Here is a 19,111-nt window from a genome sequence, read left to right as displayed (position 1 = left end):
TTGTGGAATTGTTATTTAATAAAATCATAGTGTTTAATCAAACTCCGTAATCTAATCATTTAAACACAAATGTATGTTTTCTGGACGACTCTTTAATAAAACAAAAAACAAGGTAATTATTTCATATTTTATTCATTTAGAAAATACATGCCTTGTTACAATTACAAACACAAAGGATGATAGAAGAACAAGTCAAGAACAGTTAAAAAGACACCGCGTGTGTGCATCCAGAAACTATCCTCAGAGGCAGTGTTAAAAAGGCACAGGCTGTAGAACGTCAGTCACACAAAATAACTGAGAAAAGGCAGACAAATTAGACGATACACGCTTTATATTCTAAAAACTCATCACCGCATAATAGTACTTATTATAATTGCAAAAACGAGAGGTTGTTTCCCCAAGTGTTAGTGTCATTTTACAATCCACCTTTGTGGAGGAACATGTTTGCAGTTTAGTCCAATAGTGGTTTCTAAAACCCAGTTGCAAAATCAATCAGAAAAATTCCCGTTTGCATCAGTCTCAACGAGTCCCTGGTGAGTAGAAGCATATGCATAAATCCCTCGTGAACCGTTCCCATCCATTGTTAAAATACAAAGATAAAGTGAAAATATGATATTCTATTATAAAAATTGAGATTTATACACATTTGCTAGATTATAGGATGCATCTTCAGTACCTAATATAGAACAAGGTTTGAATGGCAGAAGCTTATCTTGCATCTGTAACTGGCAACAATCGTTGATAGCTGTATTGACTTCATGTTGATTATAAAAATATATTATGGTTTTGATAAATGAACTGCCGTACAAAATTCAAGGATACTCTTGAAGACCTAACAAGATTATAATATATGACAGGTTATTTGACAGGAAACAAACATAATTCAATAATAAATGTCCTGGTCAGAAATATGGAGTTGTTGCTAATTTGCATATCATTTGGTCCATATTATATTTGACTTCACAAATAAAACAAATAGGAGCAATAGTTTAGTTGTTGTTGTTTTTTAAAGATTTTAAATGCTTATTTTACCAAATCTCTTTTAGAAAACCTCTTGCACATGGCTCGGAAATGCAGATCAGAATTTGGTGATGTGTCTAGTAAAAATAAGTTGTTCTTGTTTTGTTTTTTTTGCATTTAGGTTCAAAATGATTGGCCTTCGCTAAATACAGTAACGAGAACACAAATTGTAAAACAGAAGGGCTAGACGATGACAGCTCGGACTGGGTTGAAGGCTCTTTAACTCCACACATCCTGAGAGTAGCGTCCCTTGGTCATCAGCTTCTTGACGTAATCGGTCGCCTGGGTGCGGTTCATCCCTCCTAGCTCCTCTGCGATCTCATAGAAGGCCACCTGCACATCTTTGGCCATGTTCCTGGCATCCCTACACACACAAGTAAATATGTTCAGTCAAGTATACAACTTCAAATGTATCCATTCCAGAGAGAGACAGACCAAGGTTTAGATATTTCATTTTCTCTTTACCCATTTACCATATGGATCCAAAAACATATAAACTTTCTGTTGCAGTAGAACCTGAATGAATATAGACCAGCTTTTGTAACAAGTAAAGTTAATTAAACCATCAACCAGTCAAACCTTTCTGTAAATTTGAGCACCAATTCAAAACAAAATGTTCATTTAATCAGACCTACTGATGTCTACTAATGTCTTCATTCCACCAACAGTACATATAGATTTATAACTGTATATCAAATATAATATATAATACTTTAAAATGTTTATTCGTTTAGAAAACTCCTCAGATGCACGAATTAAATCAGTGAAAGTTCGTCAAAACACCACTAGATGGAGGCAGAGAGTTAAAATCTGAATACAGAACATGGTGCGATGCAAAAATCCAGTTTTTGAATCCATATTTACCTTATATATATATTTACATATCACTTTTAAATTGAAGACAAACATTTACCCGCAGATGTAGATGTGAGCGTTGTCTGTGTGGATGAGCTTCCAGAGGTGCTCCTTGTTCTTTTTCAGATGATGTTGCACGTACACCTGCAGGAGACAAAATTCACTCATTAAAAAGCACTTTAAAACCACCCAGTATGTTGTAATGTGTGTCATCTGGTGTTTTAGCTTGAGGTTTTCTGAAGAATAGTTTTTTTTAATGCAGTCGGCGATCAATCAAGGAAAAGCGGTAGGATTACTTTGGGCTTTAAAACAAAGACTAAACTTAAAATGAATGAACAATTCTTTAAACAAACTAGATTTATTTTGGGTTTCTGTTTAAAGCATTTATGAAGTGACTTTACATGAAGGTTTATTCAATGTGTAGTTCCAGCACAAAGTCTAAACGTACCTTCTGATCCTGGTCCCTGGAGAACGCCACATTCAACTGAGACAAAACCTTTTTGTTCTCCGCCTCTTCCAGCTCTTCCTGGTAGATGTAATCTTCATTCTTGTGTCTACAGCCGAAATACATCACCGTCTCCCCAACTTCCTTTCCTGCGAGAAGAAAGATGAGTTTGTTTAGAACCGTCAAACCCAAAGATAAAAAAGGTAAAAAGGTGTTGATCTACCAGTTCGTAGTATTTCAGTTCATAAACACTAAATGTTTTTTGTTTGTTCTTTTTAGCTCAACCTTTAGAAACTTGTACTTGTGGCGCTGGACGGGTTAATACAGGACAGATGCTTGCGAAAATATTTTCAGGGCGACATGAGGACATGGATACTTGCCAAACCTTAACGCTGCCCTCTGGCCATTCGTAAATCCATCATTTGTAAGATTAAGTAAACGCCCGTTCGCAGCAAATAAAATGATGAAGTCGGGAAAAACCAACCTTGGTCTACGAGCCAGCCTCGCTCCTGGACGAAGCCCATGAAAGGAGCGATTCCCGTCCCGGGTCCAACCATGATCACCGGGATCGTGGGCTTGAAGGGAAGGCGGAATTGCGACTTCCGAATGTACATGGGAACGTTGGACTTGTGTCCGTTGTCGCTGATCAGTTTGTTCTTCAGCCAAGTCGTGGCCACGCCCTTGTTGACCCGGTTGGTCTTGGTCGTGTATTCCACCAACACAGCACAAATATGGATGCTGTTGGGATGAACCTGCAGAAATCGACAAGTTTGTCAGTATAAACACTCCTCAATGCTCAACTTAAACAAATGTGTTTCGTGTCACATTATTTAACAAACGAAACAGACAGGCTGCCTAATCCTACCTCACCAGCTACCAATTAATGAATATTACATATACATAAAAAAACACTAAATAATCAATTCATTTAATTTAATGCCAGAAGTTATTTTAATATATAAAATTGTTTAAATGCGTCATGCAAAATTCATGCAACTTTTCATTAAGTTGTTTCTTTCCATTCGAAATGTCAAAACTGAGATAAACGTTCAAAAACTGAAAGCATGTATTTTTATCTTAAGCCCCATTTACATGGGATAAGTATTATCTGGGGACCTCAGTGTTTCCTAAACTACCCCCCCCCCACAATCGTACTGTAATTAATAAGACCGCTTGTCAAAGTTCCCACCACAGTCTCCATTCTTCTATACCAGTAGCATTGAGGTACAGGTGTAAAAGCAATTACTGAAAGACTCACTCACATCACCCGACGTCTGTGTTTGCGGCGGAATTATTACATTACAAATCACAGACATGGCGCATTGACATGGGATTAAAACTCAGATATTCTCAGTGATTATTACAAATTACCAAAGGTCCCCAGGTAATACTTATCCCGTGCGAATCGGACTTTGAAAAAAGGAAAAAGTACACGCATTTCTACACACATAAAATCAAAATAAAAACAGCCACCTGCCTATAATCGTCTTAAGAAGCTCATCAAAACCATACGTCAACTTAATCATCATCTGTGCATTTCATTGTTTTGTATTTTTGGAACGCATTTCATGTATATACTGTACGTGAGCAAGTTTTTGTGTTTGAAGTTTGTTTCTGCAATATTTCTGTGTTTTCTTCCAAATAAGCAAAAGTTTTTAATCAGTAACTTAAATCTGGCCGTCGTTTTTAGACTTCAACCAGAGACTTTTAAAATAAAAAATAGATGCGCCCCAGTTTATTCTTCGAAAAATAGCCACCTTACATTATCAAAACAAATCTATCTAAATTGATTGACAGCAGCGTTTCGTCTTCGTAAAACTGACCTAAAATGCATGGTAGGTAAGAAAAGCTTGATTACTTTGGAGGACGAGGCGATGGAGTAATAGCGAGCCTGCAGGCGAGGCAGCAGCTCACACAGGTGGTCGACGGGAGGTTTTAAGGAGGGCATGTCCTCCAGGATGGCCAGGATATTTCGACAGGAGTCCAACACCCAGCTCTGGTAAAGCGCCTGGACATCCACAGGTGGGAAAAACAAAACATGAATAGACTTGAAAACAACCTAAAGTGAGGTCACTTTGACACAGACCTTTCCCTCCGGGGAGGACGAGGCCATCTTGCGCATGTTCTCCTGGTCCTTTTGATCCGATGCGTACTGGGCCAGTTCATAAAGGACGTTGGTGCGCGGCGGATGTGTGATGTCCAGGTAGTGGGTCAGGGCTGTTCGGTAAGTGGTCGGGCAGGGGAAGGGATGCTTCTTGTTGGACTCCTCTGAAAAAATGAACAATTTTGCATTTTAACAACAATTGTTGTGGCTCCTCTTATGAAGGAGAATCTCAGCGTCTTCTTGAGCTCCTGAGTTGAAGGCAAATAACATCATGATTATGGATTATTTGATTTAATATTGTACACCATTTTGTAATGCGCTTTGTAAACAAAGTGAAATCCATAATTGAATTAAACACACATTACTTAAAACCCTCTGCATATAAACGCATTTCAAATGACGTCAAACGAGTTCAAAGACAAGTTCTAAACCGTGTTTACTGTACAATCTGAGGCGCTACACCTTATCTCAAGGCCGATGTATCTCACTCTTATCAGTTAACTGCAGAACCCAGAGTAATAGCTGGAAGAACACGACTACCATTAAAAACACAATTAATGAGAAAACACCACCAGTGTAGACTCAGCTTTTCAATTTATCTATTAAAAAAATGTAAATTCTATTTACCATTTAATGTCCCCTCGGGACATATGGACGCTAGAAACACCATTTTGTTTATTTAGCCATAATTATTAAGATAAGGAAACATTAAGCAAGATTAAAAAAACAATATTAATTCATGCTGCAGAATGGCAGTCTTGGTGCTCGGTTCTGAGTGTTATCTTGTTTCATTCGTTTATTCTGTACTAACACCACAAAAGAAATGTTGTATTTAACACCGGCAATAAAATTAAGATTCTGATTAACAATACGGGTTCTGCTCCCTTAAATATCTTGTTTGAGGAACTGAAAAAAGTTTGAGTAAAAGTTTTAAATGGTCTCAGTTCCGTTTAGAGTTTAGTTGAATACAATAATTAAAAATGTTTGATTGTAGTTAGAAACTCTGTGATGAATTGAAAACAAAAATGTGTATGAACCAAAGTGTATGATTCTTTAAAAACTTGAAACATTTAACGAAAACTAATTTAACAAATAAACATATACATTGTCAATCATGAGATACCATTTGAGGTTCTTGATCAGAGCTAATGGAAAAATACAACAAACCATTTCATTCGACTTGTAAAGAAACAAGAGAGTTTTCTCTTAAACTCTGGGCATGTTTTATATGCGTGTTTTGATACAACTTTAAGATCCTTAATATTGGACTTTCTCAAATTGATAACAAAGTTCAGAGATAAAAAGCAGGCATTTTGGTCTGGGCCGATTTTTGTTTGGAGAAGAGACACTTTTGCAACCGAACATGAAACAGTAACTGAAACAATTGATCCATTATTTAGACTTTGTGGTTTGTCTATTAAAGACTTTAACTAAAAACTATTTTTATATTATATATATATCTATATATCTATATATATATATATATATCTATACATATATATATATAGATATATATATATATATATATATCTATATATATATAGATATATATAGATATAGATATATATATCTATATATATATAGATATATATATAAACATCAACACACATTTTTTTGCAAACAGTAATTATACATTAAAGCAAAAACAAAATTCAAGTCAAGTTAGAAATGTTGATGGTACTCGGGAGTAAAGTGGAGCTGCGAGGTCAGTGTCATACCGTCGAGGTTGTTGAGCGAGATAACAACATCAAGGTCAACTCCTAGCTGCTGCCCCAACTTGTTCACCAGCGCGGTGTCATTCGTGGGGAAAACGGCCACGTGATCTCCCGATTCATACCTAAACACAAGGGTGTCACTCTAGGACGAATTATGAAGTCCAACATTATGATAAGAGGGAGATAAGAGGACATATATAACCGAACCTGATCTTGGAGCCAGTGATGTCGAGCTCAAGGTGCATGAGATGTCTATCGCCCGCCTTGTTGAGTTTTCGGTTCACGGTGACCGGTGCCAGGAAAGGATTTTTGGAATCAAATGGCCTGTAAGACGCGATTTAAGGCTTGAGATTAAACATCAACCTTTAAATTGAACGACAGTGTTAAATGACCTCTGGTCAACTTCTGACCGCGCAAGTAGGTGAATCATTGATGGTCAACATGGTGGTACTTACGGCTTCTGGACTTCAAAACTCTTTATACGACCAATTTCACCCGTGTAGACTTTGTTCATGTTGATGTCCGTGTGCTCCTTCAGTTCATACTGACGTATGCTGTGTGCGACAACAGAGGAAAGATAACGTGTTAGAAAAATTTAAAATAAATAAAAGACTTGAAAATAAAATTGGTTTCAAATATTGTTGTAAAGGTAAGAACCACGGATTGTTGGATTAAGTCAGTGGGTGAATTAAATGATGTTTAAAACGCCAGGGCTTGGTAAATAATGACACATTACAGATTTGATTTCAAAGAGACAGAGTGTTCCACCAATGGAAAAAAAAACACTTTTGAATATGCTTCAGTTATTCACGGTTATCCACTGCAGTTAAGGTATTTTTAGTTTAATATTTTGGTGTATTGTTAAAGGGATTCTTGTGATTATGATAAGCCGTTTTGAAAAAAGTTTTCTTTCCTACAAAGATACAGCAACAGAATAATTCCTCGTGTAAGAACTGGTCACAGAACAAGGAACATGAATAAACCTTGAATCGTCTCCCAGGGCTTCCACTCCAAAGTGTTCGCAAACAGCCGGCCAGAACTGCTCCCTCCATGAAACGAAATCCTCCTCAAGGCTGGAGACAAAAAAAGAAAAAAAAGTGAACCATTTAAATCGAGTGTCTGACTTTGACCCCAAATAGCCTCCATTTCATTATCAGACAAATTTAGCAAACGCACTCGGTGAAAAGTTAACAAACAACTTCCAGTCTGAACACTTTGTATAAAAAAAAGATATCCTTGCCAAACACAGACCGATTTAAAAGCACAGAAAATGTTTGACACATGAAAATAAATTCTAACAAATAATTGACTACTTACTTTGCGTCATCATCTCCCAAACCAAGGTCAAAAATGCGTTTGGCTCCGAGTTCTTCCAACCTCTTGTCCACATATTTACCCATGGCATTGTAATGCTCGTACGTCTTGTTTCCCAGGGCAAAAACCTGCCAAAAAAAAAAAAATCAGGTATAACATTTATACCCTAAAACAAATTGGATGTCAATTTACACAAAAATATCTGCAGATGATAATTATTACAAAGTTGTTGTTTTTTTCCCGTAAAAGAACAAAAGGTTTAATAATGGTGTTACTATTATACTGTGTTCCAAATTATTATTATATTTTTCTTTCAGATTTTCCTAAAAGTCAATGCAGTCATCATCATTTTTTAAGTCATGAACTGTTATTTAATGAATTTGAATATTATTAAACAAACCTCCCAATGATAACTGTCATTTTTTCCAAATTATTACACATAACAGAGTTTTACAACATTTTATAGGTTCTTAATAACTGAAAATGCTTCTTTTTTTTTTTTAGTCGCAGCATTTTGAGGTCATAGTTACTGAAATTAAAAGCTATTTCAATCAAAATCATCTTGACAGGTCAAGTTAGATTTTAACAAAGGTACCCTTATGTGACAGCAGCTTCACAATTCTTGCATCTATTGACCTTGTGAGTTTTTGGACAGTTTCTGCTTGAATTTCTTTGCAGGATGTGTCAGAATAGCCTCCCAGAGCTGCTGTTTGGATGAGAACTGCCTCCCACCCTCTTAGATATTTTGCTTGAGGATGCTCCAAAGGTTCTCAATAGGTTTGAGTTGAGGAGGGGGGGGCACACCATGAGGTTCTCTTCTTTTATGCCCATAGCAGCCAATGATGCAGAGGTATTCCTTGCAGCATGAGGATGATTTTGTTACGTAAAGCACAGTTCTTTCTTTTGTACCATGGAAGAAAGGGGTCAGTCAGAACTTCCACATACTTTACAAAAGTCATTTTCACACTTCCAGGGACCTTAAAGGGGCTGACCAGCTCTATCCCATGATTCCACCCCAAAACCTCAAATATCTGTTTGCAACTTTGTAATGGCCTTTTTAGCAGCTGCTCTCTTAATCCGATGTTTTGTTTTTTTGTCACAACTTTACTCGTTGTGCCTTTATCTGCACGAACCCATGTGTGCTCTGAATCAGCAACAAATCTCTTCACAGTACGATAATCCCGCTAAAGTTTTCGTGAAATATCTAAGGTTTTAATACCTCGATCAAAGCATTGAACTATATCACACTTTTCGGTGAAATGGTATATTGCTTCCTTCATTGGGATCACACGGCAAACTAATTGGTCACAGAATGATTTCAGTGAACCAAAGAGATCTTGGGACACAATACCGTCCATGAATTCAATCGAAAAACAAAAAATGTAATCTTTATAACACTTAAATACAATTCACGTAATAATTTGGAACACGGTGTATACATATTATAATTTAAAAATGCAACAACGAAATTAAACAATATAAAACTCTTTTTTATAATCCTTTCTTTTGAGAAACTAAGTCAGAGGGACTGATGATGATGATGATGATGCTGATGATGATGATGATGACACGCATGACGATTGGCATTGAGCAGACACTTGCAGGGTCTTGTAAATAAAACTAAACTGGTCTTTGTGCAAACACTATATCACACTATAAGAAAGCATTCGATTTGATTCCTCAGGGTTGCTGGTCATTGCCTCGCACGTTGATACACACCAGTATCCGCTGAATAAGATTTATCTTTTATACACAATTGTTTCAATTTAAAAATCAAATATAAATACCCGTCTAAGAAAACACAGGTGGGAAACAGTTAATGAGTTACATGAGATCTCCTTTTTTTTTGTTCTACATTTGCGAGATTTGTTTTTCATGTGACAGATTATAGACAAATCATTATAAACGCCTTCCGAGTTCTGTCTGGGGTTCTTTTGTACCATTTTCATAAACTTTCGTTTATACACAAATTTGTTGTTTTTTTACATCACTCACGTATAATAGTACAAATGTAGATCCAACATTTGTAACAGCGGTCAACAAAATAATAAAACGTCACTTACATTGTTATTCAAAGAACAGATAAATCACCTTTCTTTTGACTATTGACTTATAGACTCGTAAAAGAACAACAATACTCACAGTGAAGTTAACTCCAGACAAGTCCTCGTCGTCATTCTCCTGTAGCCAATCGTAGAAGTCCTGGGCGTTATCCGTTGGGTCTCCCTCACCGTAGGTGGCCATGCAAAATATGGCTAGGGAGTTCTCGATCTCAGACAGACGGGACAGTTCACCCTGAAATAAATGGATAAATAAATACAAGTCTGACAATAAGAAGATAAATATAAACACGTTTACTGACGACAGATTATTACCATCTCGTACTCTTCCGGATCAGCAGCCATCCCCTTCATGCCGTAACGCTGGGCGTCCTTGGACAACCTGTTGGCGAACTCCTCTCCTGTGCCGGTCTGGGAGCCGTAGAAGACGATGATGTTCTTGCCCTGGTGGACGCAGAGAGACACTTTAAAACATTGATCCAACGACCTCGACAAATATAAATCCTCAAGAAAAACACCCACGCCAGAGTGACGAGGGTCATCCGTGTGCTTTTATGTGTCGATTGGAATTCCCATTTCCCAAAGGAACCCACCCGAGGAATTAATAAACTTATGTCTATCCATCTCACTCTGCTAGTGCAGAACGATTTTATTTGGTTGTAAATGCTCATCAACTTTAACGACAGAAAGTGATGATAAAAATACGTCATCTTATCGTCTGGTCTTTGCCAACACGTCAGGAACGGAATTCCGAATCGAATCGTCTTACAATGTATAAACGTGTACGTTGTAAGAGGATTTTGTTTCTATTATTGGGTTCAATTTTACAACTACTTTATTCTTCTGACAACGACGGGCCATGCAGCAAAAAAAAGCAAAGAAGTCAGACTGTGAGAAAAGGAAAAGCTTCTCTGAAGGACCAGCTGAAGGAGCAGCTGTGGGACACTCTTGTCCAAACACTTGCCTCGCCTAAGGGCAATGAATGTGAAAACCCAACTATCCTGACTTGCATGTTTCAAACGTTGAAGTCTTCCTCTCAAATATGCAGTAAGTCCCTCATCATGACCATATTTTGAAGTTATTACTATACAAAGTTCTCCCCCGTCTGAAATCTCAGCGAATGAGAGGTTACGAGAGAGAAAAATGCAACATAAAACGTAATAATGGGCTTCACCAAGATTTTGGTTCCAGAAAACCAAAGCGTTTTCAGTGGGCGGAGCTTAAGCACATTTTCTAATGTAAATATCTTTATTAAAAGAGAGTTTTGTACAAACGGACACATGCTGCACATTGAGAGGGAAAAAAACGCAGTAATTTAATTTGGACATGTTATTTACTTATGGAAATAAAAACGAGATGATCCCAGGTGATAGGAAAAAAATGATCATTTTATTGTTGAATATTAATAATAATAATACATTTTATTTTAAGGCGCCTTTCTTGGCACTCAAGGTCACCATACATACATACATATTTAGGCTGTTATGTTGCTGTGTTTTTATATATATATATATATATATATATATATATATATATATGTTTATACTGTGCACTTTTTTTGGGGGTACAAGGGAAGAATTTCATGGTACGTAGTACCTATGACAATAACTTCTATTAATTTTTAAAATGATTAAAAACTGCACCTTCAAGTTCTAGTGGCGTCCGTGAAGAGTTCGAGAGAGAAACTACTTATAGTCCTTCTCCTCAGCCGGACCTTCTAAAAAACAGTTCAATGATGTCTGCAACTTGTTCTCTGGGCACCTGAGGCGCAACTGCCAGGTGTGTGAAAAAACCCAAACTGTTTACTATGCAAGTAAACAGATCCTTGCTCTCATAAAACCAGGTAAAAAAAAAGCCTTTTTGGATTGTGTCTCTTGTATGGAACTCCATTCTTCTGTATGCGTCTAAACTCATATCTCCTCTCATCAGAGGGGTGACTTAGATTTAGAGTTCCAATCGACATTAGTCGTGGGCCACACGATGAGGAGAAGTCAAACTCAAAGCTTGAGGCGATTTTCTATGTGGAGTTTGGACACACCCCCCCCACCCTCCACCCCTATCCCTTGTTTGCCGACGATCTGTTCAGAGTGTCCTTCGCCTCTCGCACGAAGCTGGGATAGGCTCCAGCCCCACCCCCCGACCCGCGACCCCATTAAAGGAATCGGCGTTGAAAAAATGAATGAACATTACTTGTGCTCAATGAGCTTCGATGAACATGTTCCCACAGCAGTGATTTCACGATGACGTGAGCAGGAAGTGAACGTTAAACACTCACCGTCTTCTTCATTTTCTCAATGAAACTCGTTTCTCTGGTGGTGGGTGTTCTGCATAGACAAAATATCATATTGGTTAAACACTTCTTTTTTTTTTAAATGTGTGCAATTACATTTAGGAATTTGTCAAGTATTGTTACAACCATTTGATATTGTCAAACAAAGTGAATTCATTCTTACGTCATCATTTAGGCCAAAATAATTTACGGTCATAATTAGAATTATGACGACATAGAGGATGTTCTGAAGGATGTTAAGATCTGTGACTGAAGTACCGTTGGGAACATCAGTCCCCATAATGCACCACATGTGTGTGCGAGTCACAAACGCTCCTGCCAGGAGCATGTACTGTACAAAACTTTTACCTCATTTAAAAATACAGTATTGTACTTTAAGCAAGAGAAGAAAAAAAAAAAAAAGGTCGCTGCAGTGTTTAAAATGAAACTCTCTCCAAAATAGTGTTTTACTGTTAATTTAAATGTATTTTGGACCACAAAACAAAAAGAAATCAACAATTATTTGTTGGTTCTGTGACAATGCTAGTCATTTTAGGAACCCCTTAAACTAAAGCAGGGTTTAAAGAGGCACAGAGACCCCCGATACAAGACGAAGTGTAGTACTGACCTCTCAGCAGCATCTCGCTTATCTTCTGGCAGGAAGAAAACACAGCCCATGGCATGTAGCCCTGTAGCTCAACACAACCACTAGCACCCCTGGCTAGGCCACGCTGGGGACCACCAGACTTGATATCAAAAAGCTGGATGTCACAACAACGCAATGGAAAAAAGCGGCACTAGAGCAAACGCTCGGGGATTTGCAGAGTTGCCCTTTTGTTTTCACCTCGGAGGCTGAAACACAATCTGAAGTCAAACTCTTCCTGTGCAGCTCTCTGGAAACTGTTGCGTCGGCCCAGCTCTCTCTCACCAGAGAACACAAGCCTACAATCTCTGTCAGCCTCTGCCAAACGCTGAAAACACAATGGTGGGAAACTGACTTTCCCATAAAAATGTAGCAGAGCTGCAGACACACACATTTGAGTCGCACACAAAAAAAAGCAACACTGAAGCATTCTGGGGCTGAGGAAGCATTCCTTTTATCCCGCCCACTTTTCCTCTAGTCTGAAAGGTGTTACGAAAAAAAAAGTCTTCAAGATCCGTTCTAAAGCATTGGTTTGACATCAAGCAGAGCAACTCCTCCATGGACCATTAAAGGAGGGGGGGGATCCATGAATGGCAAGTTTTTTCAAAAGTGTCCCCCTGCCCCCCATCTCACTGGAGGAGAGTAGGGAATGTCATTGCTATGGCAACCTCATTTATCATATAAGGATTCCATTTGTGACATGGACGTACTCCAGTGACAGAGCTGTGCAGTTTAAGAAAAGAAAAAAAAAAGAAAAAAAGAAGAGCGAGAAAGCAGAAGAAAAAGTAAACCAGAGCCAAACAAAGGGCTGCTAGTTTTTGGCCCCAACTTTCCACCTTTTGGCAGGAGCTCAAAAACAGTTCAGCCTGCTTATTTGTTCTACCGGAATACTCCAAAATGGGCTCCGGATCCAAAACAAAAGCCGAGGAAAGACATGGAAGATCACGCCCCCTTTATAATAGTTAAGCAACCGCTGCTCCCCTTTAAGGGGAGGGGAGACCAGCTCCGTCGTTTCATGTTACCCGCCCTCCACAAACACCCAGTAATCGCCATTTACACAAACACACCATGATCTCAGGGGGCGACAAAAACAGCTGCAGCAGTCTGGAGAGAAAAATATTCAGGAAAAGACCCATAGAAGGGGGAGAAGAAAGGGGGATCTGAAAAGATTACGCAACCAAACTGATATGATACAAAAGCACTGACTACACAACCCTTACGTTCAGTGACCAAAACGATTCCACATTTAGTAAACAATTAAACAACACTTCTTGGAAAGCTCTGAGGGGGTTCATTGACGAGACCTCGTATCCAATTACAAAGATATATGAAAGTTGTCTTTTAGAAATGACAACAAATAAAGAGGTTATGTTTCATCTCACTGCATTCAACTTCAAACAAACTTACTGTCACACAGTACTTGTGACAGAAATAGATCCTACTAAGAAATCTATATTGGGGGGGGGGGGGGGGTGATTAAACCTAGTGCAGCAGTGACATATGTCAATAAGGTCACTTCTTTTTTAGTCCCAAAAAATAAGCTTTAGTCTTTAGTCAATATAGGTTTGAGCAAAGCTATGTCAACACACTTTAGCAAACAAATTCGCCGTTGGTTATGTGGCAGCAAAGATGCATATGAACTTTTATTTTTTTTAGAATGATTTAAGAAATTTGCAAACCGAGCCATGTGGATTGTGTTAAATTAATAACTTGTAGAGTCAAAGAACACGTCTGGTGGAGGCCGAAGGTCACTCCCGATGGAACATTGATAACATCGAATAAGCTCCTATCCACTTTTTTTGGGTTGTAAAAGAGAAAAAAAAAGAAATACATAAGGAGCAACAGTAACAGAAACTCTCTCTCCAAGCCGAAGGTAAAAAACTGCATTATAGCCGTTAAGAAAATAAAAACGCAATTTTATAAAAGGCAGGCAAATCTGGATTTACCAAAACTCACAAAAGATTTGTTTTTTAAGATGTTATGATCTTTTTTCCCCCCATTAATAACGGTAAACTAAATTCATCGTTAAAAGTATGAACATTTAAGATATAAAAGTGAACTATACTATTATTTAATAAGCATGTTTTAGCTCCATTTGCACTTAATTAAAAAGTTGTTAAACACTTCTTGTTTGTTGTTTATTTTATCTTCCATGTGATTATGTTCAGCTTACATTATATATAAAAAATAGTGAGATAAATTCTACATAAATCTCTTTCACAAAAACATCTTGTAAAAGCAAGATATGGAGTAGAAAAACATTCTAGACGTTTAGATTGGCCAGGATCTACTGTGGCCTCTTGGGGGGGGCGGGGGGGGGGGGTGGAAATGTTGGACTTACATTGTATCGAGCTTCTTGAATTCAGGAATGGGCTCCGGCTTCTTGCGGGACATGAACCAGTATATGAGAAGTCCTGCGATCAAGGAGAAGAGAAAAATGTCCAAGCTGCTGAAGAGGGACTCTTCTTCACCCGCCATGGCCTCGGTGTGAGTCGTGCTCTCGGGGTTCATATCCGCCATCTTGAACCAGTAACTGTTGGGGTGGGGGGAAAGAAAAAGAATAAATATATAAAGTATAATTTAAAAGTTCATTTTAATAATAATTTGGTTATTTTCTAGGCTTTTCTTTCCATCCTTGGAAAGCTCAGCTCCACCGGGTTTCCAATACTCAAAAATGTACACACATAACGCCATCAAAACTTGAGGCAAAGAATTGCCCTTTATGGAAAAAAACTTGCTTTGTACTAAGAACTGAGGTTCAAAGGTTTAATTTACACGTCATATCTTTAAATACAGACAGGGAAAGACAAGCTGCTTACGTCATCAGTGGATAGGAATACTGTTCCTGTAATCCAGAGACAGGATTGGGAATTAAGTAAGTAAGTAAGTAATTAAATTAGAAATTTATATTTGTAGATCGCTTTTCTAGACCAGGGTCACAAAGCGCTTAAACAATTAAAACAATACCCAATAAAATAGATGCTTAAAAAAGGTCAAGACAACACTGAGACAAACACAGGAGTCTCAGAGAATCAAGGAAAAGCCTGAACTAATAAAAGTGTCTTAAGCCAGTTCTTGAAGGAGTCAGTAGACGCCATCAAACAAAGAGGGAGAGGAAGATCCTTCCAAAGCTTAAGAGTCCAATAAACCAAAAAAAATGATCTCTAGTAGATGTGCAGAAGCATCTACAGCTTGTAACACACAATGGCTGCTCCTGTTGTGTGTCGTCTCAATACACTCTTTGTAAACTAGCGAAGAGCTTGTGAACAAGATCTTTATTTTACACTGACCTAGATGGGAACATGAGCTTCTTAGCCTGTGAGAGACTACACACGATTATGTTTCATTCAAAATTTTATGGCCGGACTCGGTTGACTTTAATGGTTAAGACTTCTGATTCATAAATGTGTAGCGAGGCGTGCCAACACAGGCGGGTACACAAACTACTGTGCGAGAGGTGAAACACTGCCGTGCGAATATGTATCTACGCACAATCAATAACTTGACACGTGAGAAATAAATCAAGTCGCAAACATGACAGAGATTAAAACCCCAAAGTGTGCCACAGGTTAACATCATTAAATGATTGCGTATAAAACTGTTAAAACGTTTCTTGGCATAGAAACATGACACAATACTTGAAGTCGGGAGGAGTGGGAATGTCTATGGAGTGGAAATGTTATGTAACCCTGAAAACATGTTTGAAGCTTAATGACCCGAATCTACTCGAGATAGAAAAATATACACCTCAAAAAGCGATTCTTATCTTTGTGTACTCTTGCTAGAAAGGGGCTGGAATGTGGAAAAGGGCTCAAGCAAACTCTTGTAACAAAGAGTGCAGAACAAACAGCATTGCATGTTCCAATTGGATTATAAAAACATTGATGCTTGTCTAACATATTCACAATGATCCCAAGGGGATAAGAAGTCTGAGATGGGTCTATGAAAAAACGCCTTTAAATCTGAAAGACTATGCACAATATTGAACAGTGATAGAGATGCTACCGTGTCAAAAGCTCTTCTGACTCTAAAGATCTCTGTGAGACTTTGTTTCATCCCATCTCAACTGCCTCTTCCTGGACCACAAGGTACAAAAGTGATATAAAAAGAAGAGGAACAAGTCATAATAACAGGCATCATCTATAATGTGCAATTTGGACACCATTATACCAGTTCAAAAAACATAAAATACTAAAAATAATAAAAGAAATAGACCAAAGGTTGACTTTAAAAGGCTAATTTCTTACCTTCCTAACTTAAATGAGTAAAATAATAAGATCATGTTGGAAAGTGACACCAGTAAAGACTACAGAGATGTTCTGAAAATATATTTTTATTTAGCAGCAACTACAAAAGTTTGTTAAAGTGATAGCTCACCCAAAATTCAAACTTCACCCATTTTCTACTCACCCTCATGTCGACTACGAGTTGGGATAATTTGCATAGTAATCCACCATCATTTTAGAGTTATAGGCAACAAAAAGTTAGTTCATTTTAATGTAGCGTATGAAGCTCAGTGGTCTTCGTCCAAAATGACACTTAAAAACATAGATTCTTCTCGTCTTTAACGTCGCTCGTGTGTTGCCTCCACAAGAGGAATTGTTCCAGAAAAATAAACAAGCCTGTATTTAAAACTTGTTAAATAATAAATATCGCGAGCGCTTCAAGGGTGCACACAGTCTGCTGTACACATTGGAAGCGCTCGCGATATTTAACCGGAGTACATCCTGTCTGTATAACTTTTTAACTATTCTTTCATATTCTGCTACAAGTTTAGGAGGGACATGACTGTCGAGCACCACAGAGGTATTTGGATCTTTTTAAGTTTGTCTTTTAGGAGGAAGATAAAGACAACCTTGCTCCAGTCGCTACATTAATATAGACATGTATTTTTGTCTCTAAAAAGGAACAGATCACTCTGGAAATAATGCCAACCCTTAGTCGTCATGTGGGGGAAAATGAGTGAAATTTGAATTTTGGTTTAGCATTAACCATCATGGAGATTCAGACCAAAATCATCAAGATTCAAACCTTACGTTAATAACCTTAACTTAGTAAGTAAGTTTAGACCTAGACTTTAGATCTTTATCTTTAGACTTAGATTGTATCATCTTGTTCTTTCTTTTTATTTCTCTTTGTTCTTGTTTTGTTCTTATTTTATCTAGATTTATTTTTCATGAAAAATTGCTGTATTTGCTGTGGCTATTGGAAAAAACAGTTTCCCGAAGGAGACCTCCTGAGGGATCAATAAAGTTCTTCCTTACCTCACCACACCTTAAGTAAGTAAATTATATTTGTAGAGAGCTTTTCCAGAGCAGAGTCACAAACCGCTTAAACAATCAAAACAATATTTAATAAAATATGTGCTTGAAGCGTCAAAACAACACCAAGACAGAACACAGGAGTCTCAGAGAATCAAGGAAAATAAATAAATAAATTTATATAATATTATTAAATAAAAAAAATGAATAGAATAAAAATAAGGTTTTTGATAAAGCCTCACTTCTTAGTGAAAATGTTTAATAATATTTAAATAATTGATCCTATAAACAGGGGAAATAAATTGCTTTATTCTCGCCAGTTGTTGGACACATTGTAAGTTTAATACAAATGACTTACAAATTAGCTTTCGATCGATTTCAGAATCATTTGGTGATGTTGGTTCAATGCCATGAATAACAAGGAGAAAAGTTCTCAAGGTTGACGTTTCCACAGAAACGAGTGGATCCGACACAGAGTTCATCCCCAGGGTTCACGCATCGAGTCCGCGCTTTACTTCTACTAAATTTGCCTATTTTTGGAGAACCCTCGTTTGACAATTCAACGCGGATTAACAACGCGAAATTAGGTCGAAATTGCGTTCAAAAAAAAAGTGCACATTCGTCGACATAGTATTCGTCTTACCTTCTGCTCTAAATTCACGTCCACTGACTCCACAGTTCTCGCAATGCGGAAGTTGATTAAACGTCACGCTGGAATATACCAACGTAACAACACGGGGGGGGGGGGTACACTTATACAACAGTCCCAAACAATGCAAATCGTTTTGGATTTCAAACTTATTGTAAGGAAAATGTTATTGTTCCTTTTAAGATTTATCTGCAGTTCGTATCGCTGATTTGTATATAATTATATTTATATATACGTTTTGCGAAGTGGTTCGGTCCAGACTATTACCTAATGCAACGGTGTGCAAATGTCAGCCGCTGTAATAAATGAATAGGAACAGGGTTCACGGTTATATAATCCTGCTTCAGAGGACCACGCAGGGTTCAACCCGAGAACTGTGTCGAAGGCTAGGTTGGAAGGTTGCTAGGTTTCTTTTTTTGATTTCTTGTTTTTGTAGCGACTGCCAAGGACACGTGACCGATAACAGCACGTCCGACAAACTTTTGCAGATGAAGCACATTTTGGTTTGACCTGGAAAACACTTTAAGTTTGGACAGCATACATATATTTGAATTGTTTTTTAAAGCAGACTGTTAAAGTACCAAATACTAACTAAAACGCACTCAAATAGCACAGACCTCCGGCAAACATTTTTAACCCATATAGTGACTATCACATCATTATTGTCATATATCTTTGTTTTATTTATAATAAATCGTACATTTTTTGCACTTTGAAATAGCTTGACATCAGTATTGTCAAAAATGATCTGGAGCTTGTAACTTGTAGTTAATACA

General features: G+C 37.7%; 1 protein-coding gene across 2 annotated transcripts; it reads right to left on the bottom strand.

Annotated features, from left to right (window-relative positions):
- Positions 1–113: 113 nt before the first annotated feature.
- Positions 114–18,391, bottom strand: porb (P450 (cytochrome) oxidoreductase b). Of its 2 annotated transcripts, none has more exons than XM_087794842.1 (16): positions 18,330–18,391; positions 14,767–14,958; positions 11,789–11,837; positions 9,829–9,957; positions 9,596–9,748; positions 7,457–7,581; positions 7,123–7,212; positions 6,595–6,693; positions 6,347–6,463; positions 6,143–6,261; positions 4,407–4,588; positions 4,179–4,328; positions 2,805–3,072; positions 2,324–2,469; positions 1,934–2,019; positions 114–1,384 (listed from the first exon to the last, which is right to left on the bottom strand). In XM_087794842.1, the coding sequence occupies exons 2-16, from the start codon at positions 14,943–14,945 to the stop codon at positions 1,240–1,242; spliced, it is 2,037 nt and encodes a 678-aa protein (XP_087650968.1). In that variant the 5' UTR covers positions 14,946–14,958; positions 18,330–18,391; the 3' UTR covers positions 114–1,239. The 2 variants fall into 2 exon arrangements, with proteins under 2 accessions (XP_087650968.1, XP_087650969.1); XM_087794843.1 differs by lacking the exon at positions 18,330–18,391 and adding an exon at positions 18,045–18,066.
- Positions 18,392–19,111: the final 720 nt, after the last annotated feature.

Source organism: Callionymus lyra, chromosome 7, assembly GCF_982586985.1.
Source record: "Callionymus lyra chromosome 7, fCalLyr1.hap1.1, whole genome shotgun sequence".
NCBI classification, from domain to species: Eukaryota; Metazoa; Chordata; class Actinopteri; order Syngnathiformes; family Callionymidae; genus Callionymus; species Callionymus lyra.
Note: the sequence above shows the minus strand (reverse complement) of the source record. Positions and strands in the feature narration are given on the sequence as shown.

Excerpts from the sequence above, each read along its gene's own strand:
- porb (XM_087794842.1), bottom strand. The coding sequence starts at position 14,945 with ATGGCGGATATGAACCCCGAGAGCACGACTCACACCGAGGCCATGGCG. Across the intron at positions 7,582-9,595 it reads TGTCTGGAGTTAACTTCACT|GTTTTTGCCCTGGGAAACAA; the intron begins GTGAGTATTGTT and ends TTTTTTTGGCAG. Across the intron at positions 3,073-4,178 it reads CCATCGCCTCGTCCTCCAAA|GTTCATCCCAACAGCATCCA; the intron begins GTAATCAAGCTT and ends CGATTTCTGCAG.